The 23,385-nt window shown below is 40.4% G+C and overlaps 1 protein-coding gene across 1 annotated transcript in view; it reads left to right on the top strand.

Annotated features, from left to right (window-relative positions):
• The window catches only part of WDFY3 (WD repeat and FYVE domain containing 3), a 176,241-nt gene that overhangs the window by 129,522 nt on the left and 23,334 nt on the right, over nt 1–23,385 (top strand). Inside the window, exons 39-53 of the mRNA XM_054989609.1 lie at nt 1,532–1,714; nt 3,947–4,104; nt 4,867–4,944; nt 5,501–5,728; nt 6,758–6,811; nt 9,894–10,062; nt 10,419–10,582; nt 13,727–13,875; nt 14,300–14,420; nt 14,617–14,702; nt 15,990–16,070; nt 17,849–17,903; nt 18,160–18,279; nt 19,018–19,135; nt 22,382–22,488. Of these exons, the coding sequence (XP_054845584.1) occupies nt 1,532–1,714; nt 3,947–4,104; nt 4,867–4,944; nt 5,501–5,728; nt 6,758–6,811; nt 9,894–10,062; nt 10,419–10,582; nt 13,727–13,875; nt 14,300–14,420; nt 14,617–14,702; nt 15,990–16,070; nt 17,849–17,903; nt 18,160–18,279; nt 19,018–19,135; nt 22,382–22,488 (1,871 nt within the window). The remainder of the gene's footprint in view (nt 1–1,531; nt 1,715–3,946; nt 4,105–4,866; nt 4,945–5,500; nt 5,729–6,757; nt 6,812–9,893; nt 10,063–10,418; nt 10,583–13,726; nt 13,876–14,299; nt 14,421–14,616; nt 14,703–15,989; nt 16,071–17,848; nt 17,904–18,159; nt 18,280–19,017; nt 19,136–22,381; nt 22,489–23,385) is intronic.

Below are 23,385 nucleotides of genomic sequence, written 5' to 3'. Positions count from 1 at the left end.
TCTTTGTATATTACAATGATCAGAATACTGTAATCATCTCCCTCACATTTGGTGCAATCTGTGTGTGCATTGATGTGCTGACTAAAAATCTGGTATCTTATAAAATATGAGTTGTTACGTATATTATTAGTACTGTGCATTGTATTGGACAAAGAACTCTGTGTGTAAAGTGCCATCAAGTCGCAGGTGACTTATGGCAACTCCATAGGGTTTTCAAGGCAAGAGACAAACAGTGGTGGTGCACCATTGCCTGCCTCTGTGTAATGACCCTGGATTTCTTGGAGATCTCCTTTCCAAGTACTAACCAGGGTCAACCCTACTTAGCTTCTGAGATCAGGCTTGTCTGGGCCATCCGAGTCAGAGTGGACAAAGAACAAATCTAAAATTAATATCTGAAAATGGAGCTGCCCTTGCCAGCCACAAACCGGTCATACAGGCAGCTCACTAGGCAATCAGAGTGGAATGGGGCAGAAAATCAAGAAGCAGGAGCCCCTGCCATGCTGGGATAGGTGTGCAAGCCCATGCGATTGAACTTCTACTGCTTCGATTAGCACCTAGCATGAATGGAGTATGTGCTCTAGAATTTTTTGCAGTGATGCTGTGCTGTTAGATAACAGATATCATTTGTATGGGTTAGCCCCTACTGCATCTAGGATGGCAAAGAATGTCCTAGTGATTAGAAACCAGTCATCTACATCACAGCCTTGCAAGCAGGCATGTAAACAATATACTTCCTGCCCAGATATATCCATATTATATGGCCTAAAAGATGTTTTTGAAAGCTTTCCTGCCTGAATACTTGGACGTGATTCTTATTTCACAGAAGAAACCTAGTGAGTGGCCATTGGCGATCCAGGAATGTATCACTTAAGATGTTCTATGCAGTTTCTGCGTTCCCTTTTTCCCTGCACAAGAGTTGCTTGTAAAAACAGCTTTAAAACTATTAATGTGATGCCTCTGAGGAGTGATGGGAAGGAGAACCATAGGCGACCCTACACTCGTTGCTGCCATTATACCCACTCGCTTTCCCCAGCAAATAATTTTGAGCAGCAGCAATGAAGCCTTGCCAGGGAAGCAAGAGATGCTGCCACAGTCTTGGGGACACAGCTTCATAATTTCTGTATTTCAGCGTATTACTGTACAAAAAATAGCTACAAAAGTCCATATTGAAGCTGCCTTATACTGGATCAGACCATTGTTCCATCAAGGTGTGTAATTTTTACTGTGACTGGTAGCTGTTCTCCAGACTCTTAGGTAGTGGTCTTTCACATCACCTACTCGGTGGCCCTTTTAGCTGGAGATGCCAGAGATTGGACCTGGAGCCTTCTGCATGCAAAGCAGAGGTTCTCCCACTGAGCCACAACCCCTCGCCTATTGTACATAACCACACCAGTTGTCGTAAAATAAGTCAAAAGAGTCTAAGCAGTGGTAGCTTTCTCTGAGTGATGTGCTTAGCTATCATCCGTTGCTTACATTGTGGCTGACACATAGCCAATATCAGCTCACAGGGGTCATGTTTTTCACTTTTTAGGTCGCCAGCTTCTCCTAAAGGCTGTGAATCGTGTGTGGACAGAACTAATTTACAGCAAGAAGCAGGTTTTGGAGGAGGCATTCAAAGTATCCCTCCCTGTCAATGACAGAGGACATGTGGATATTACGCTGGTGAAGCCCCTTGTTGAAGAAGCCAGTTTAAAGTGTTGGCAGAATCATTTGGGTAAGAATAATTGTGCTTAGCTTTCTTATGTGAGTTACTGCATTGGTTGCTGATGCCTATATGAGAACCTCCCATATTAGACTACAGAAATTACTATACTTTTAGTGTTTAGCACTTGCAGTCATAATATTGGTGGGCAGCACTGTATGTTCTTAAGGTGAATATACAAATTGAAAACAAAACTAACTAAATTATCTTTACTGCCAGACATACATGTGAAATAAACTTTGTAATGAGGTGATGGAGGGGCAGAAAGCAGCTCTTTGTTGCATTTTTGCAGTGTTTTCTCCTTATTGAACGTAGTGAGTACGATGGCTGATAAAGCCTTATTCAAGCATTGTACAAGTTGCAACACTAAGGTGACCAAAACGGATGGGCACTTATTATGCGTGATCTGCTTAAGATAAGGGCATAATATCCAATCCTGTAAGCGTTACCAAAGCTTTACCCCAAAAACAAGGGCTGAGAGGGCTGTCCAATTAAAGGTATCATTGTGGGAGATCCATGCCTTCAGATCCAAAAGCCTCGTCAACTCCGCAACCCAGCTCTTCGGGGTTGAGAACTCCTCAAAGTCACACCCACTCCATATCACTCAGGGCGTCAAGTGCATGGGAATTGACTTGGATCCGACTGGGCCAGACGGAACTGATGCTGCTTGAAACATTGAGTCTGATGGAACCAACTTGAACCCGATCTGAGCAATCGGATCTGAGATCTCCAGTGCGATCACATCCGATGCATCAGATCTGATGGTCAAAGTCTAAAGCCTTCAAGACTCCCAGTCAAGCTAAATCAGAACCATCAGGCAGAGAAGCGTTTTCTGAGGAGGAGCCTCCTAGGAAGAAGTCAAGAAAGACCAAATGTCTGACCCATAAGGAGGATATTCCTGGGGCATCTAGGAGTGAATGGCTCGATCAGGAAGTCCTGCTTATCAAACCTCCCCTTACTCCTTTGGTGCAATCCAGGACATCCTCAGTGCACTCCAAGACACTTCAGTGCTTGATTGGAGAACCTTTTTTGGGGTGGGGTAAAAAGCAAACTGTACTTTTGGAAAATACATTTGTGAAGATATTTTGTGTCTGAAACTCTATTGTTGCTAGCTTTGACAGTACTCTGTATCCTACAAATAGACAAGTGATAGTTATAGCTTTTAGCAAGAATGTAATAGGGATTGGAATATGAATAAATTGCATTCACCATTAGCACTACACCAATCTACTGGAACTGCAAATTGAGGAATTAATAAGTATGAAGGAGTTAAAATCTTAACTATAGGACCTAAGAGTTGGCTGTCCTGCCATATTCTTGATTTCTGAAATTTTAACAGCGGCCCTTCTCTTTGACTCTGTTCTTGTGGGCAGTGGAGTAGAGCAGCTATACGCTTTTTTAAAAATATGGCTGTGTCCTTTCCTGGGGTGTGCTTGTTGATGCATGTCTTATTTCAAAACTGCCCAAAATTATTATTGTTTATTATTATTATTATTATTGCAATCCCTTAATCTGTATATCAGTAACAGTGACTTTCTCTTAGAACTTGCTTAGTTTATTTGTTCGCTTTGAGTAACGAGTATGCTAATTGGTATGCAACCAAGAAGAATAATGTTCAGATTAGAGCAATGTGTCAGAATGGGTTTTAGGTCATGCTCAGTTAACAAGGTGGCCAAGGGCTTTTACAGCAAGCTGTAAAAGTGTACAGTTCATCTGTACAGCAGTATTTCTTCAGTATAGCTGAAGTTATGTGCTACCTTTGTGTTCCAATGAGGCATTATTGAGATGGCTTATGGCACAAAACTGGGTGCTGTGAGAAGAACAGGAATATGGTTGTGAAGTGTCACCTCCTTGCTGTGTGACCTCTAGGGTGGGGAGGGGGGCTTTTGTGGACCCATGAGCGGTGAAAGTGAGCACCAAGAGATGAAGATTCAAGTGCAAGTAACAGAGCTATGTCCATGTAAATTACGGCAACACGGAGAGCAGAGCTACTCCGCGTATTCTCTGCAGGTGTTGGGTTCAGGTGCTCGTCCACAGTTTTTACAGATGCTGGACTTCATCACCCTGTTCTTTACTGTTTGGGCTTATTGATGGAAAGATGTGTCTGCTTGCTGAGTCACTCTGAGAGAATTTTTGGAATAATATGCATATAATATGTATCAGTCTTCTGGGGTTGTGTATTGTATGGGGTCCAACAGTTGTATTTTGTAAAAAATCAACTCCATCTTTGTCTTGGCATTCTAGCTCATGAAAAGAAATGCATCAGTAGAGGAGAAGCATTGGTTCCAACAACACAGTCCAAACTTTCACGAGTCAGCAGTGGTTTTGGTCTTTCCAAGCTAACTGGATCAAGAAGAAACCGAAAAGAAAGTGGGCTTAATAAACATAATCTGTCCACACAGGTAGTTTATATTATTTAAAGGCAAAGGGTAGTGGGAAGGAAAATCATATGCCATCTCCAGTGTTGCAGATTGCTTTGTGATATAAACTAATAAATCCTGCTTTCATCTGTGAAAACATCACAGTTTTAATCCTCATTAACAGCTAAGCGCGCGAGTTCTAGCGTGTGGAAATCAGAAGCATACTCAAATGCTTTTCTGGATTAGGACATTAAAAAACCTTCATATTAAAACTGCAAAGATCCCAGCATAAATATACCTACCAGAATCCCACAAATAATCAAAACTTGCCTTAAATTTGTACATGTTTTATATACATCTAGATTGAAAAGATACACTTTTCTCTGTATCTTAGTTTATTGGGTTTGAGCCAACTTCTCTGCAGGCAAAAAAGGAAGTGGGGGGGTCCACTTTGATTCTCCCCTGCAAGTCTGTTCTGGAGATCATGGGATCTGTTGTACAAAATTTGTGTGGGACATGGGCTCTAGAAAGGAAAGGAACTGGGTGCAATTGAGTGGGGAAAAGCTGGCTGTATTCAGCCCCTCATTTTATTTAGAAAAATTTTAGGTTGCCTTGCTCAAGATGGCTTACCAAGTAAAAACAGTACAATGATAAAGACTTAAGTTATCATCTGCATTGAACCCACCAGAAGTATAAGAACAGCACAGTATAAAAACAGTATCCAGTAGCATAAAACAACACTAAAGCAACTTAGAAGAAAACATAAAACAGCACTCCTGAACACGTTTGTATTTTTGTCATTAGGAAATCTCTCAGTGGATGTTTACGCACATTGCAGTAGTTCGAGACTTGGTGGACATGCAGTATAAAGAATATCAAGAGGTAAATCAGAGCAATAATTGCAATGGCTTTTGTTAATGTCGGCATGAACATAGTTTTTAATATCACTTGTGATCTAACAGATAATTCAGTGTTTCCATTTCCCAGCATTTTGCTAAAATGTTATATAAAGAAGCTGCAAGTTTGTGTATTTCGTTTTTGTAGGATTATTCAGAAGTAAGTTGGCAAAAATAAAGTTTGTGACTCAAGACTGGTGCATGTTTATCAGGGCTGGGATATGGCATTTGTTGTGAGGGAGCAAAGAGGAAGACTGGATCTCCTAAAACCCTATCTTCAGTTTGCTGAGTTTCATGCAGAGATGAATCTCTGACACCATTGAATACAGAGAACAATTTCTCTTGTCGCCGCATTGCTGGAACTGCTTTGTACCCTTGTCTGTGTAAAGAGATTAAGTCTTGCCTCTTAGTTCCTGTGCCTTATCAAGGGCTGCCAGCAGAACTGTAGTACAAGACAGAGCTTCACTGTCAAATCAGGTTCTGCATGTATTTGGCATATGATTAAGCGTATCACGGTAGCTAACCTAGAGTGTCCTTTATAGCGTCAACAAAACGCATTGAAGTATGTGACAGAGGAGTGGTCTCAAATTGAATACGAGTTATTACGGGAAAGAGGATTGTGGGGTCCCCCCATTGGCTCTCATCTAGACAAATGGATGCTGGAGATGACAGAAGGGCCCTGCCGGATGAGGAAGAAGATGGTGCGAAATGACATGTTTTATTTTCAGTATCCTTACATTCCAGATACTGAACATGAGACAAATATACTGGTAAGTACTGAAGTACTTATTTGTAGTATTTTATAGTGGTAGAACAGTGTTATAGCACTCAGCATATGAGATTTCACCGGCCAGCTGCTGCTTGTATAATATTTAAAAAATTCAGTGGTCTGCGGGTAGGAATTGATACATGCTAATAAACGTTGATTTATGTGGTTTTCATGTAGAATTAATACATAAGATACACACGCACATATGTTGTTTCTGAGTTAATCTCCAGTTGGGAGGATCATCAGCAAGACTTTGGAGAAAAATTGCAAGATGGCACAGTGACACTATAGCATATCCCTGCACTAAAGGATAGGCCAGGTCTGTTGAACTTGTAACCCACCAAGCCAGATGCAGCCTGTGTGCCATATATTGTGTTTGATTAATACCTTCTCCTCCCACCCAATACAGTCTGAGGCAAGCACCAAAATCAGGAGGTCTGTGATGGTCCACCATACAAAGCTGTTGGGCTACATTCATAAGGTGTAGAAACCTGGCTAGAGATACCTAGGCAGCTGGGAAAAAAGTTTACGGGAGGAATGTCTTTGACAAACGTAATACTTTCAGGAGAAGGACAAAGGGACAGCTCTTTATTGTATTTGCAAATTTAACTTGTAAAAAGGTACAGAAGCTCAACATTCTAAGATGCTGTTAAATTGAGTCACTGAGGAACAAATACTGACAGCTAACATATATGTACTGGAAAGTGCATTCCTTTCCTTCGAAGTTACTTCATCAGGTTTACTTTGCAGTAATCTGAATTTGACTTTGTCCTGGATTTAGCAGATCCTGAACATTTTAGGAAACTAAGGTGCAAAAATTCTCCAGTGCTTTTATGGTTTGCGTCCTCAAGTGCAGAAGATTGAAAGTTCCGTCTGGTAGCAGAGAAGTTTGATCAAAAGATGCAGATAATATTTCACCTTTTGTTAGGTTTTGCCAACAGATGCTGACAGTTCTAGTTGCATGATGCATCATGCAGTTCTTTCTCAACATGATTTCCTGATATTTCTGTACTTAATGCCCTATTTTCAGTCTGACGTCTCAAGTAAACCTCCTGAGACACCTGATGATACCATTCCTCAAAAGGTAAAAAAAACAAAACCTATCCACAGGGTGAAAGAATGTGCAAAGGATAGTATCTTCTCTGTGCATGTTAGGCAAACTTAACAAGGCTTCTCTGGTTGGCTTTTCACGTGCTTTCTCAGTAACTGTTTTAGGATTAACGATTTACCGTAAATACCCTTAGAGGATGTGGCTGTGTTCTCTTCAGTCTTCACCTAATCTGAAGTCTCTGTAGCTGTTTCTGTCTGTGCTGCACACTAACAGGCTGTTATGGGCTGTGCTGTCACTGTTCTCACCGTAAAAATGTGTATTGGCTTGGAATCAGAACTAACGGACGATGATGTGTTTAGTAATGGGCAGTTTGACTATCCACTTGCTGAATATTTTACTTCCGCATATCAGTGCTAGTATATTGTTGGTGCACTGTTGATAAACCATTTTAGGACACTGTGGTGGCAAGACAGTTGGTGTGCTGCCATACCAAAATTGTGTCTGGTATCAGGTATTCAATGGAACAATTATTCAAGATTCTCGTCCTGCCATCTTAAATGTCTAGAATGTGCTTCTCTTCAGGCACATGAATGTGCATAGAACACATCCCACTGAATTCATGGCAGTCAAAGACTTTGAAAGTGATCTGAAATATTATAATTGCAAGAACTAGCAGAAACTCTTTTGCTCTCTTCCATTCAAGCAAAACATTTACCTTTTACGATGTAGTGACTTGTATTTTCAATATAGAAATGAGCATATTCAATTTACTGCACTGGTATTTCATTTTCAAAATGCAGTACTCAGGATGTGGTAGAAAGACAAAAAGATTCAGTGTTCTATAAATTATGTGCATTGCATATTCGCGCGCACACAAATTCCAAAGATATTTTTTTAAAAAATTCTGCCCATCACTAAATATAGTATGCCTTCACTCATTTTGAACTAGTTTTTAAGCCAGTGTTTTGAAAATCATAAGACCAATGGATTAACTTGTAAGAATTTTAACAGAGAGGTTTTTTGCTAATTTGTTGGGTTTTTATTTTCTCTAGGTGTTTCAGTTATGTCAGTAGCAATAGTATGATGTATCACATTATGTCCGCAATTGCAAATAAAATTTGACTTAAAAATCTGAAGCATAATTGCAGATTTCTTTAGCCGCAGCTGTAGAAGAGGAACTTTGGCTGAATCTTTTACTCTTTCAATAGGCTCTCAGTTGCAATCGGGTGCAGCAGCACTTGCTCCCTTCTTAACCATTTATATTGCTGCCTTTGTTTCCATTAATATAAGAGGCTTATGAGTAGAGATGGGCACGAACTGGGGAAATGGTGATTCATTGCAGTTTGTGGTTTGTTGCGTTTCACAAACCACGAACCAGCATGAAATTGTCTGGTTTGCGAACCAGTTAATTTGGTTTGTGCATGCGTCACTTCCAGGGCTGCAGAATGTCTGCAGAAAGCCCACCCACCTACCCACCCCCATTGCCTAGGGGACATATTGATTGGCGCCAGGCTGTCTGCAGTGACAACCGAAAAATGAACCAAACAAACCGCTCTAAAAATCATAGCGGTTCCTCGTGGTTTGTCAGACATGCCCTCTGACGAACTGCTGGTTCGCAAACCAAAAAACAACCTGGTTCATGAAGAACTTTGGTTCGTATTTTGGTTTGTGCCCATCTCTACTTATGAGTCACATCAGTGATTTTTTTTGTTGCATTAACATAATTGTAATTACTACTATCATGTAAATATTTGTACCGTAATCGTGTGCACACTTCCACTGAAATCAACGACACTTGGAGCCATTCACTTAACTCTCTTGGTGTGTTGAAAATATGCATTGAGTGGATTTGTGCAGAATTTGGGATGTGATTAAATGATTTTTAGGAGTGGTCTGGTCTGTCATGTGCGCAACCAGTAGTATTTACTGTGCTGTCCTGAAACTAGAGACAATTTGTTGCTTGGGATAATGAACTGAGCCCAGGGGGAAGGCAGTTGCCTAGTTGTCCATGCAGATGCACTGAGCAAGTGACACGGGGGCAGAACAGTGAACCAGAACAGAGCTTTAGTAAAACATTATGGCATTGAGGAAGCAGAGGGGGGCAGAAAGCAACATTTCTTCTCCTTTGATTGCTGAGTGTAAGATTTTTGTATAACAGATCTGGGGCTCTGATATAGTAGATTAAGCACTTACATCCCACCACTCAGCATTCCAATTTGGTCATGATCCATAGGCCCTTAGGATGTTAGGACGGACTCACAGACTATGAAAACACCTATAGGATATATACTATGAAGCAACACCAAGGATGACAAGTGGTTTGGGACAATTAATATCTATGAACAAATTATGTTGCCGTTTGTTGAAACTTGCAGGATAGGTTAATGCAGAGTGATTTCTGTACAGCCCTGTCCTTGGAGCCTATGAGAAATCATGGCAAAGGGGTGGAACCCTGCCCCGAATATCTCTTGTTCCAGGATCTTTTAAGCTTGAGAAGTCTAATTTCTCTTCCTCCCCTACCATTTTTTCTCTCTTAAACTGGTGGTCAACTGTTGTCAACATATGGCACTCCTAAAACATATTCAGTTTTATCCCCCCTTTTTTTCTGGTTAATTTACAAAGTCATTATTTTCTGTACACCTGGCAAGCCCCTTAAATACACAGAGACCCAGACCTTGCCTGTAGTTTTCCTGGTCATGCTACTTTAATGATTGGCATGTGGGCCAGCCACAGTTGACAGTTAAGCCAACATCTTTTAAACGAGTGAAATATATTTTACTAAATTAACTGGATATAATACAGAAACTGAAGTGTTAAAAACCAGTCATCTGAGACACAAGTTTGTCAGTCCTTTGTGACAGTTTATAGTACACTGAACATGTTTTTGATGAGTTTGTGTTGAAATACTATTCATCATGCAACATTTAATTCTGTCCATTGTTTCAGTGACAGGATAGCTTCCTTCAATTCAACTGACTACGGAAGCTCTAATTAGCTTATAATTGACACTCAGCAGCCCCAGTGCTGGACAACAGGCAGGTTCTGAACACAGAGTATATCTAGGATATATTTGCTTGGAGAATTACTAAACGTTTAATTCAATGATTATTTCAAGAAACCAGCTCGCTACCGAAGAGCTATAAGCTACGATAGCAAAGAATACTACATGCGTTTAGCTTCTGGAAACCCTGCTGTTTTCCAAGATACTATTGAAGAAAGCTCTGAAGGAGAAGCTGCTCAGCAGGAGCCAGAACATGGTGAAGACACAATTGCAAGAGTTAAAGGTCAGATTAGCACAAATATCCTTGCGCGTATTTCACTTAATAGAGCTATTAATGCTGCCGCTGTGTTGAGAAGCACCTTATTATTTTGTACATCCTGGGTGGAGAAAATGCTTAATGTTGGTGGCCCCCTGTAAAATGGAGACACAGTAACCACTGACTGACTGAAAAAATAAATCAAATGAGGAAACACTGTCTGCCTAGAGTTATACTTTTGGGGCAGGCTACCAATATTACACGGCGCGTTACAGGTTTTTATTTGAATTGGCTCGATTATTTACTGCCCTGATTGTGCGCTCAGTGCAGCTCGTTGATTTCTGTATAATCTGCTGCCCTTCCGTTCTGATTCTTTGGTTCAGGTCTTGTTAAACCTCCCCTGAAGAGATCTCGTTCTGCACCTGATGGTGGGGATGAGGAGAATCAGGAGCAGCTGCAAGATCAGATTGCTGAGAGTAGCTCCATAGATGAAGAGGAGAAAACTGATAACACAACTTTGCTTCGACTGCTTGAAGAAGGCGAGAAGGTATATTGCTTCCAGCATTTCCCGTGCTTTTGTGCTCAGCATTCCCAGATCTTAATGTCTCTTTTTATGTATTCTTCGAATTGCCATGATACATACTCTGGAAACAAAGGAAGCTTGCCATGTGTTTGGCAAGTGGTTTCTTGTGTATATTGTGTTTTCACACTCAATTTTCTTTATTCCAGGAAGTTGGTTATTCAGTCTTAAAGGAATACAGCCAAGGATGTTTTGCACCCAGGGGAGAACCGCAAGCCCCCTGAAGTGGTGGGTGTGCTCCCAGTGTGTCTGGTCTGGTTCCCTTTTTGGATTGCTGGCACCCCAAAATCTTCTGTAGTGGCCATTGCAGGGGAATTGGTCATTTGGACCAAAAAGATTGCCTGTCCCTGGAATGGGGAATTAAAGGAACAGGGGATGTAACAGATGGAAACATCTTCTAACCTAAATATAATAGTGTTTATTACTAGAGATTTCATGAACCATGAACTTTCACGAACTTGCCCCGGTTTGCAAACCAGTTCATTTGGTTTGTGAAAACGTGACTTCCAGGGCAGCAGAAGGTTTGCAGAAAGCCCTTCCCCCTGTGGCCTAGGAAACTGATTGATCAACACCGGGCTGTCTGCAGTGACAAACCAAAAAATGAACCAAACGAACTGGCCTAAAATTCGTGGTGGTTCATTAGAAATCGGCTCTGACGATCCGCTGGTTTGTGAACTACAAACCAGCCTGGTTCATGACAAACTTTGGTTCATATTTTGGTTTGTATTTTGGTTCTCTATTAATTACATTAACACAAGACTCCTCTCAGGAAATTCCAGTATAGATGTGAAGAAGAGTAAGCCAGTTTTGAGTTAAATCTCCTGTTAAGCTCTTCGTTTTACATCAGTTTCCTAATTCTGCTTTTTCCTAGCAACAGCGTTAAATGGAATTTCAGTAATTCACAGCATGTAAAGCTTTCTTTGTCCCTTAAGCTCCTGTAAATATGTAAATTATGCCGAGTGACAATTTTATAAAAGGTAATAGCCAAGATTTGTAAACATTACAGAAAATATTCAGAATATGCATCATCTTGACTTCTCATTAGAAAGATCGATGCTTAATATTATTTATTCCTTAGCTGAATTTCTCTATATATATAAATGCCTAGGGAAATGTATATTGTTTCTAGTTATTTAGCTTTCATATAAATCTAAGGTTATCATAAGTTTACTTTAAAGGTAATATTGCTCATAATAATATATTGATTTAGATGTATTATGTAAGAAAGTATTCTTCCTTAATATGTTTGTTCTCATCTGTGCTGCTGTAATGCTAACCTCACAGTGGTTGTATAGTGGCACCCCACTACACACTAGCCCTCCTTAATGTCCATTTTATTTTATTTTATTTTATTTTATTTTATTTTATTTGTAAAATCTTTATTGTTATATTCCAAGAAAAAAAACCCGTCACCACAACACCCGTGTAGGGACAGCCAGGCGGTAGCTACATAAATATTATTCCATACCATATTGTATCATATTCACAATTACTCCCAATACAACTCTATTGCCCTATACAGTTAATGTCCATTTTATGTAGCTGATTAAAACTCTAGATGGGCAAGCTTTTAAAAATAGTGTCACGGGTGAATTTTTTAAAATAAGAAATGTCCTTTATTGTTGTTTCTGTGTGCGTCTGTGTTATGTGCCGTCAAGCTGCCTCCAACCTATGGTGACCCTATGAGTGAAAGACCTCCAAACTGTCCTATCATTTGCTCAGATCTTGCAAACTGGAGGCCGTGGCTTCCTTTATTGAATCAAGCAATCTCATTTTGGGTCTTCCTCTTTCCCTACTGCCTTCCACTTTTCCCAGCATTACTGATTTTTCCAGAGAGTCTTCCCATGATGAGACCAAAGCACGATAGCCTCAGTTTCGTTATTTTAGTTTCTAGGGAGAATTCAGGCTTGCGTTGATCTAGAATCTACTTATTTGTCTTTTTGGCCATCCATGGTACCTACAAAACTCTCTTCCAGCACCACTTTTCAAATGAATCAATTTGTTGTTTCTGTATTGAACCTTTTTTTAAAAAAAAAAAAGTACTTGAATGTTGTATTTTTAAAAATTGTACATCATTTTAGAGAGTCATAAGAAAGATGAACTATTATTTAGCCCCAAACTCTAAACTGTTATTCAGCCCCAAGTTAAGATTCATCATCAAAATAATTTCTTGGCAGTCTAAAATTATTCAGTCCCTGAACAGTTCTTTAATCCATTCAAAAGAGTGTGTGTATTTGGTAACTTTTGAAAGCATGGGAAGAATCAAAATACCATTAAGAAGGTTTAATCTTCTACTTGGGTTTATTACAATATTCTGTTATCTAAAGCTCATTCTTATGATTGGATCCTTCCTCTGTGTTGTGGGTGTGACTCTGCTCTAAGGTTTATTTGTATTATTATAAATTACCATTATTTATGAGCTTTTTACACAGTGGTTTATCTTCAGGCATAGGGGAAACATATGGAGGGGAACCAATTTTCAAATAATCAAATGCAGCGTGTACCAGTTGCCTGTTCCATTCAATTGCAGATGAAAATCTAGTAAGACTTTGCTTGTGGACTCTTAGGAATGAGCATGACATTGATTAGGAAAGAGTCTTCAGATTTTTTTGGCTGTTCTTCAATGTCAGATTAGGCATGTTACAAATAGACCTCTTGTAGTATTTTGCTGTCTTTGTATTCATCCTTGCTTAGTGTCCTTGTGACTTCCAAGTTCTTAGTGACATGAAAGGCAGAGCCCTCAGTGCTGCAGACAAAAGAAAGTCACAACTGGAGAGTGTTCCTTGACCTAGAAGAATACCTTTTCATTTATTTTTTGTTAGTCTGAGGGGTATAAATAAGATCCTATGCTTTTGTGGTTTAATCTTTTCCTTGTATCAAATAGAGTACAGGGGTAAACAGACAGATATAAGTTATATGTAAACCTTTTTTAAGGGAGGGGGTTGCAATTGAATTTGTTTAGTATTTTTTCTTCTCTTTTAAAGAGCAACACACACAATAAGGGATTTGGCCCAAGTCCCATTGATACGGCTTGAGTTCTCCCTTTATATAAGTATATAACTTTATTCCTTCATTCATCTGTGTTTATTAAGTATGTGGCTTTTACTACAGATTCAACACATGTACCGCTGTGCTCGAGTTCAAGGCTTAGACACCAGCGAAGGGCTCCTTCTCTTTGGTAAAGAGCACTTTTATGTGATTGATGGATTTACAATGACTGCCACCAGGGAAATACGGGACATTGAGACCTTACCTCCAAAGTGAGTAGACTAGTCAAGAGATGGCAACCTCTTGGAAATGGCAGGAAAGAAAAATAAAATCTGTGAAAATCATACAATATCAAAGACATGAGAAATTCCCCCATCGCCGCTGTTGGGCAAGCTGAAAAACAAAATTGTGCCTAAGTGGTATAATGTAAAATTAGTTCTTAGTCCCAATTACAGTATCATGATTTTGGCAATGTATTGAGTGTTGGTGTCAAGGGTAATATAATGAAGTGATAAAAGATTAGTGGGAGAAAATGAAATTGCTTCATATAGCCTTGATTTACAACTTTATTCAGCCCACGGTGTTTTTGTTCCAACTCTATAATATACGTGTCTGAGCTGCACTCTTAACAAGTGATACTCACTTTAATACAAGTGCTCATAGATTATTTATTTTCATTTTTTCTTCTCTCTGTAGTATGCACGAGCCAATTATACCTAGGGGAGCACGACAAGGTCCAAGTCAGCTTAAAAGAACATGCAGTATTTTTGCGTATGAAGATATCAAAGAGGTGCACAAAAGAAGATACCTGTTACAGGTGATGTCATTTTTTTTCATTCTTTTAAACAGATTGACATCTATTGTACCGTTCACCACCGATTCAGGCAAAGAGGAAACAAATTGATTTCAAGTTGGATTTTTTAAAAGTCTTCTGGGTCCTATAAGAGCTCACAGCAATCTTTCTAAAGTGCTCTTCTCAACTTTTTTTAAAAAAACTTGCCTTTTCATTGCAGCCAATTGCTGTCGAAGTGTTCTCAGGAGATGGACGCAACTACCTTCTTGCTTTTCAGAAAGGAGTTAGAAATAAAGTCTACCAGAGGTATTATAAACTGATTCTTAATTGTTCAGTAAATGTTGTATAGAAAGGTTTTCAAAAGCTTTTGACAAAACCCTGTAAACAAAATCTCAGCAGCAGTCTAGGCCTAACACAGTAGGTCCTCTCGTGGATCAGGTGATTAGAAATGTTGAAAACAAAAGATGGTAACAGATAAATAGATTTTTGCCATAGTTGGAGTATAACCATAAATCCCGAGGGATAAACATAAGTAAAAGCCCTAGGCTAACTGAAGACGCTGGAGAAAAAATCTCCCAGACGGGCAGCAGGTCTACAACCATCAATATGTTTTCAATAAATGTGCATTTGTTTCTAATTTGTATTGAGCAGCCACGCTCCTTTCTCAAATTTGGATAAAACCTGCTCTTAGTAGTGTACATTTTACTACTATTTATTTGCTGTATAAAGTGTATAGGTAACAAATGTTAATAGGAACAATGATCTTAATGTGCAGTAGCCACCATATTAGGCTGCTTTCAGACTGCACAACAACCTGCAATTTAATTCCAACGAGGCACAAACTCCTGCTGAACCCGCGTGTACCACTTGCTACCCGAACCTCCCTTTATGTGTGGTACTTGATGCAGACCTTGATGCAAAACTTCTTTGAGCCGAGAGGAAAGGCAGGGTAAAATTATTTAAACAAATAAATAAAACTTATTAGCTTGATCAAACTCCAATTCAATGCAATACAAGAGTGTCATTGAACTGGAGTTTGTTCCCTGCCAGTAGGGATTCTAAACTGAGATATAACCCATATTCAGTTTTATCCGGCATTCACTCTCGAGCGTGCTGAATGTATTTGACATTCTCTAATTTGATGGGTATAGTTAGATAATTTGGTATATACATACTGAATCATGCACCCCTAATCACAACATACTGAGGTTTGAGCACATGAAGCTGCCTTATATTGACACAAACCACTGATCCATAAAAGTCAGTGTCATTTACTCTGAATGGCAATGGCTCCCCCAGGATCTCAGGTAAAGGTGTTTCACATCACCTTTCCACTGGAGATACCAGGTACTGAACCTGGGAACTTCTGTGTGTGAAGCCATAGCCCCTCCCCATAATCAAATGCGGAAGTGTTCAGTCAATCTCTGTGTATTAGAGGAGGTGGGAGGGTTGGAGAGAGGGGTAAATGTGTAATCACAGCAAAACATGTATTCATGCCCAATTGGAATTCAATTGCAACTTGTCTGATGTCTGAACACAGCCAGAGTCTAATTGTATTTGTTCTTAACCATTATCCTCTTAAATTTTGAAAAGGTTTTTGGCTGTAGTTCCATCTTTAACTGACAGCTCAGAATCTGTGTCTGGACAGCGACCCAACACCAGCGTAGAACAAGGGTGAGTGTTTGTATTTCATTTCATTTTATGTTTTGGACTGGGAAGTAAATGACTGTTGAGGCATCTGCTTTATTCAAACATTTAAAATGTTGAGTTTTCTGGTTTCTTTTTTTTCTTCTTCTACATATATAATGTTGTATTTCCCTGAATAATAAAATAAAGAGGAGTTGGGGAATAGGGAAAGCAGAAATATACAGAGCAAAGATCAGCTGATCTTTAAGGGGCTACTGGACATGAATCTTGCTCTTCTACTACAGACCAACATGGTTAGCCACCTGAAACTATATTCAGAAATATATATACAATCGTAATTCCTCAAGATCTCTTGGTTGTGCTGTCTCCCCACAAAAGTAATATATTAATTTTATAAAGTATCTCTGGAAAGGGATTCTCATAAACTAAAAATGTGGGCCCTGTTGCAAAGCTCAAGAAGGTTCCCGTATTCACAAGGAGCAAAGCCCCCCCCCCTTTCTTGTTTAGGGTTGAGAACAGCTCCAAATACAAAGATCTGTTTTACTGTATCTTAAATACTGTCTTTCTGCCAGCGCACTCAACATTAATTAAACATATTAAAACAAAAAAGAAGAAATAACTAAAGCCAAGGCAAAACATTGAAACGGCTGGATCTCCCCCCCAAGCCATTGGTGGTCTCTTCAAGAGCCAATGTCATAAACTCTCCAGCCACATGTGTTTCCTTGCCCAATATGCTGTGGGGCTATCTAGTTATATTCTCCAACAGGCTTTTGATGAAAATAGGTTAGACTGAGGCCTTTTCCACATGGTTTATTTGTCCCAGATTTAATACTACGGGGAAGTGGGCATTTTTCCGGCTTCCCTGCAGCATCTTGGTGGATTTTCTCTGATCTTTCCTAAACCTGCTTTGTGGCAGGGTTTGGGGAAAGATCTCAAAAATGCCTGGATGGCTACAATGTAAATGAGAAAGTTTGGGCTTTCCCAGTCCTTCCCACATGATAGTCATTTCCCCTGTCCCCTGGCAGCTATGTCCCCCCCCCCCACCCGCCACCAGTGTGCTTTTAAATCAGCAATTGAATGTTGTTATAGCAATTTGGGTAGCAGGTTCTCTAAATTCCCAGCTTTCATTTTTTTAAAAGGAGTAAGTCTATCCCGTTTTGTTGCAGAGATATCTCCAAAATGAAAGCAACGAGCTGCGTACTTTTTTAAAAAGCTGGGAATTCAGAGAACCCGGGGGGGGGGGTGCTTGGTGCCAGTGAGCTGGTGTGGGGATGCTGCAGGGTGACTTGATATGTGGAAGCCTCATTGCCACTGTGTTGTATCAGCAACTGCAGCAACAGTGGGGGAATCCACATAAGTCTGTCCCTGTGTGGAAAACAGCTGAGAGTATGTAGCCTTTTCAAGACAGCCCTGTGAGCTTCCTTAATGGCTAGTTCGAGATTTGGATCTGGAGATCTCCCATCTGAATACCACACTCTGGCTACTACACTCTTTGAAACAAATGAGGAACTGCTGTTTGTGATGGAGCTTCATGGGGGGCTCTGGAGCATCTAGATATGAAGACACTCAAGTGAATGTGTTAACTCTGAAGTCCATGTTTTGATTTGTGGCACAGTCTCTGTTGACTTTTATATGTAGTGCTGGTGTACTGCATTGCTACGACATACCGTTAAGGAACTTGCATACTTTAATAGCTGTAATGTAATGGATTATAATAAGAAATCAGTCTTCTTCGTATATATGAAATTACTGGCATTGCATCTTATACAAATACAGAAATACTGACTCTTCCTAATTCTCATTAGGTCTGGCTTGCTGAGCACCCTAGTAGGAGAAAAATCTGTCACACAAAGGTGGGAGGTAAGTCTAAAAGGCGTCTTAGATGTGTCTTTCATAGGTGGGTAAGTAGAATATTTTGGCATGAATGCTTGTGTCCAAATGCTCTGCCGCACTTCTAGTTTCGTATGTTGTTAGGTAGAGAAGTTTTTTAAAAATTAGATAAACCGAGGGCAGCCTCTTTAAAACCCTTTAAATATTTAAGATTTTGAAGTGCAAGTTTCCTTATTAGAAAATGGATTGAAATGTGTTGTGTATATTTGTTTTTATCTCTGCAAAGAGAGGCGAAATCAGTAATTTCCAATACCTGATGCATTTAAACACTTTGGCTGGCCGATCTTATAATGACCTCATGCAGTATCCTGTTTTCCCGTGGATTCTTTCAGACTACGACTCAGAGGTAAACACAAAAGCATCTCTTTTTTATACTCTGTCTTCTCAGAAAGGTTCACCATGTGTAAAATCTGTTTGGCAAAACCTGAAATTCAGTGTTTAAAGCTAGCCCAAATTAGATCTAGAAAAATGCTTATTTAGTTCACTAAAAAGCTTGAGAATCTACGAATTTGAAAAGGTGGTTTAGCCGTGACCTGAATTTCATGATCACAAGTCTCTGATATCACTGACATGGAATTATATATCAAAATGAAAGGGGTTACGTTGGACTAGCTGTAGAAGTTTGTTCATTCATGGAATAAGCTGTTTGAAGGGGCTGGTGGATCCAAGTGAAATTATGCTCATCAGGAATTGTAGATCTTGGGATCATTTCCCCCCCAAATGACTTCCCATGGAATTAATTGCAGACTGAACTACAGTTGTGGCAGGCGCTGGGAAATGATGAATAGTGATCCTAATACCAGTTTAAATGTTATGCAGCTGAGATGTGAAATGTGGATGTGCAACTGAAGACCGAGACTCAGTTAAACTGGCAGTGGCTTGGAAGCAATGAGACAGAAATACCTGACCTAAATGAAAATAGGGGGAAGTTATCTTAATTTGGAGGAACAGTTAGATTGAAAACTTAAAAAAAAAATTCAAGATCTAGAAATAGTAAATAGGTTATGCACAAATATGTTCATGAAAGTATTAATCAATGAAAAATCCATCTAAGAACTGACTTTCATTTTGGTTTAACTTAAAGGAGCTGGACCTTACCAACCCCAAGACATTCAGAAACCTTGCTAAGCCAATGGGGGCACAGACCGATGAAAGGTTAGCTCAGTATAAGAAGCGCTACAAAGACTGGGAAGATCCTAATGGTAAGCACTTTGCGTATAACGGTGCAAGGGATGTGGCTCTCTTGCCTAGCGTATTTATTTATTTAGTCCAAGTCCACTACTATCCTACTTTTCTCCCCAAAGTGGCTTAGAAAAATACACTTTTAAAGAACTTTAAATACAACACAGTATTAAAAAAGCTAGAAAAACCAAAGATGCCATGAGCTGATGTCCAGGTAAATCCATCTGACCAAGGGATGTGAGCCATGGGCTCACAACCAAAGGCTCATGCCCCCGGCCACACCCCATCTAGAAGTATCTGCAGCAAGAGAGAGGAAAGCCCCTCAGCCTAGTTGTTTCAAGTTGGCAGGCACCTTCCCTCAATTGCCCCTCCTACTAGTAATCATAATCACAGTGACTATGAAGACCATGGAACAAAGCATACAAATTTAATATAGCAGTTAGCCAGAGGGCCTTCTCAGCTTCAACCATTTTCCCCTGAGCATGCATACACGTAACAGAGATCAGTGGAGATATCTGCACATAAGAAAACATTTGCTACTACCTTCACACAACCTTTTCCCTAATGTATCTTCAAACATCTCTCTTACTGCACAGGCACTCTAGGGAGAATTGGGTGGTCCTGAATCGACCAAGGATAAGGTACCTCAGTACCTTATCAACCAAATACCACACCTAAATATGAAGAGCGTCTTCCTTTGTGCTCTGCAGCACCAAAGGTGCAGAAAAGATATGGGGATGCTCGCTGAAAAGGCGTAAGGATCTTCCCCTCACCCCTCCAAATGTGGGAATGTCAAAAATGCAGCTCCTAATTGGATGTGGAAGGATATAAGTGCTCATCTTGCTGTTTGTCATTGCCATTTTTGAAGACTCAGAAGGCAACAGTGTTTGGATAGCTGTCAAGTGTGGTGGGGACATGAGTGTGATTGTTATCCATGTAATGGCATGGCTCAGATATAACAAAAATTAGTTTGTGAAACTAGGATTTGGTTCACAGGACTACCATTCAGTCCCGGTTTGTCTTGGCAAATTCTGTTGGCAGCGATTTTGCCTTTACCCCACCTTCCCTGCAGAGACCTAGCTGCTTCCCTTGCTTGCATTTCCACACCACCCAACTTCTCTTGAGTCTCCAAGTCATTTATCATTGGCTGATGGCACTGAAGAGGGGGCCGGGAAGCCGTGCCCCCAGCACAGAAAGCAGCAACTGGTTCATTTCACTTTAGCTGCCTTCCTTTTCAAATTCACACATTCATCACAACTGATTCATAAGAATAAAACCACACGCATACAGAAAATTTTTCAAACATCTGACAAATCTTTCAACCTCCCCTTTCCCCACTGGGTTTCATCCCATCACTGGCAACCTTATTCTGCTGGAATGCCCTCTGCCTACTAGTGATGACAAGGCATGGCCAGGAAATGGCACTCTCCCCAGATTGTGCCAATGGCATGGGTGATGTGTGCCACTGTGTGCCTCGCAGACCAGCCCTGCCGTCACTCTGTGCAGTGAAAAGGTAGAGCGTCCTTTGGTTGCTGCATGGAAGGATAGAGCGTATCAGCATTCCTGCATCACTCAGTGTTGACATTGCAAATCAGTGTGTGAAAACTGGGGGAAAGGTATTAACCTCTGATAGCAAACTGTGATGCAAAGCATATTTGAATATAACTAGCAGTTTCCTCAAATGTGGCCACAATTGTTCTAACGTGAACTGTGGAACAGCATCTAGTGAGTAGGTTCATCAGGCATTCTTAGAGAGAGAACCGATTACCATCAGTCTGTTTCTCTCTGTCTGTTGCCGTAAACCTTTTCAGGTTACAGGCTCTGCCTGCAATTCCAAACTCTGTGCACCATAAATGTCACTTTTAATTGTTTAATTATTAATAATACATGATTATCTTTTTTAATTCATTCCAGTATCTAGTCCTTCTATAGATGCTGATGAGGGCATGGATCCTTTGCCTATAAAAACTGTGTAAATGAGGAAATTTGGGCAGGTGCAGCTTGTTAGGCAAGGGTGAGAGAAACTCTTATATGTAGTTTTGGTTGGGTAGCCATGTTGGTTCGTAGCAGAAGTGCAAGATTCAACTCCAGAAGCACCTTAAAGACCAACAAGATTTCCAGGGGATAAGCTTTCTAGAGTCAAAGCTCCCTTCATCAGAAAGGAAATCTTGTTGGTCTTTAAGATGCTACTGGTCTCAAATCTTGTACGGTTTTTTGTCTCTTGGGAGGGGGGGGGGGGAGCGCATTCTTCCAGTGCATCTGGTCCACCTCCTCTTTTCCTCTTCCTCCTGTTCTTAAAAAGCCAACTGAACCTATAAATGGCAATGGTATCATTGGCTTGACACAGGGTGTTACTCCTTTGTAGATTCTAGACTGGCCATGGAAGGTTTAGCACTGTAGGGGTGAAGCAGGACTCTTGAAGAAGAATAGGGATCTTCTTCATTGGTAAGGTCCACGAGTGCTGTGATACCCCCCCCCTCTTATTGTGGTAGGGGCCAAGGGGCTGAGAGCCAAGGGGCTGAGAGCCAAGGGGCTGAGAGCCAAGCCCTTGGTTTGATTCTGTTTTTAGCTGACTCTTTTCCTTTTTGTGGGCACTTAACTGTGTCACAGCAGGCTCCTAATGCACTGGGCGGCTGCTGCTGATTAGTCTGCGGTGGCTTCTGGGATCCAGCTGCCTGCATTTTTTGTCCTGGGCCAACTTGCTCTGCCACTTTTCCCTTTAATCTGATTTACTGGAGGCTGCAGATCCAGCCCAATCAGTCTCTGTTTTGCTAAATGGGGGAAAGAGAACAGGTTTGTTGTTTACTTAAGGAGATATGATTCAGTTGAGGAGCCTCTGCCCTAAATTAACTTAATAAAGCCATTGAAGCCTGGTGGCTTCCAGCAATTTTTGGAAATGTTTCAACACTAAATCACTTAATAAAGATGCTGAAGAAACCCAAACAGATGATAAAGGTGCCAGAGAAACCATACTTTAGTGGAACATACTGTGGCTACTTTGACATATAGTTCAGAATTTCCTTTTTTAAAATAAGTTCTAGGAATTGCTATATTGGACATGTTGCTAGGTAGATTGTTTGAACAAATTTATGTGGTTGCCGTATCAAATCATAAAAATGTAAATAGCAATTAAAATAATGGTTTTAGATATGCTCAGTGTCTTCCTATCACAATTTAGCTTTTTTTAAAAAAATGATTATTTAGTATGGGCTTAATCATGAGCAATTTCCTTTTCATTTACTACATTATTTTTACCCCCCTTTCAGGTGAAACCCCAGCATATCATTATGGCACACACTATTCGTCTGCAATGATAGTAGCTTCATATCTTGTGCGAATGGAGCCCTTCACACAGATATTTTTAAGGCTGCAGGTACAACATACACTTCTAAAACCTTTGTGTGTCCCCCGTCATCTCTAAGCTGCGATGTGTGACTCTGGGTGTCCATTACTAAACAAAAAGTCCGCCTCCCAAACTTGTGTGATGATTCGCATGTTATCAGCACCCGCATGTTAGGGTTCCGTGGCCAGTGTGGATGCTGTTTGGTGAGCGGGCAGCCCAATTTAAATGTTTACATCTGACAAAGGTTGTGGTCATCCATGAAAGCTGAAGTCTTTATGATGCCACAAGACTCCTGTTTGTATTTTGCTGCAGTATACTAAAATGGCTGTCCTTTTACAGTTTACAGTTTAAATATGGCATTAGCAGCATGACTCTTGCAGGGAGTATGGCGGTCTGATATAGCAACATGTTGTTTAAACCAGAAGTCTGAATCTTTGTTAAAACACCGTATACCGCTGATGATAAGCTTTCAGAAAAGCCTTTGAACAGTTTTTTGTGTGCTCTATTGCAAAGCATTCTGTTTTGACAAAATTATGCAAATTAATTTCAAACGATGGCACAGTGTGAGAATTTTTAGAAGAAATGTATGGTACGTCAGAACCATGGTTCCACTGCACAATTCTGGCTATATTCTCTCTACTTGTTTCATATTAAAGCTGAATAAGGCAGGGAGAAAAATGGACTAGAATTCTTCATTGGATATCTGAAATACCAGGAAATGGGTGACTGGGGTTGCTCCTGACTGGGGGTGGAGTGGCTGTCTGGGGACTTCGTAATTGTCATATGAATCCTGCATTAGAGCATTGATCAGTCAAGGTCTGGCTTGTCTGCCGTGAGTGGCAGCAGCTCTCCAGAGTCTTGGATCAGAGGTCTTTCACATCACCTGTTACTGGATCCTTTTCACCAGAGATGCAAGGGAACGAGCCT

Source organism: Eublepharis macularius, chromosome 10 (genome assembly GCF_028583425.1).
Source record: "Eublepharis macularius isolate TG4126 chromosome 10, MPM_Emac_v1.0, whole genome shotgun sequence".
NCBI lineage: Eukaryota > Metazoa > Chordata > Lepidosauria > Squamata > Eublepharidae > Eublepharis > Eublepharis macularius.
The sequence above is the reverse complement of the archived record's forward strand: the minus strand, read 5'-3'. Positions and strand labels throughout refer to the sequence as shown.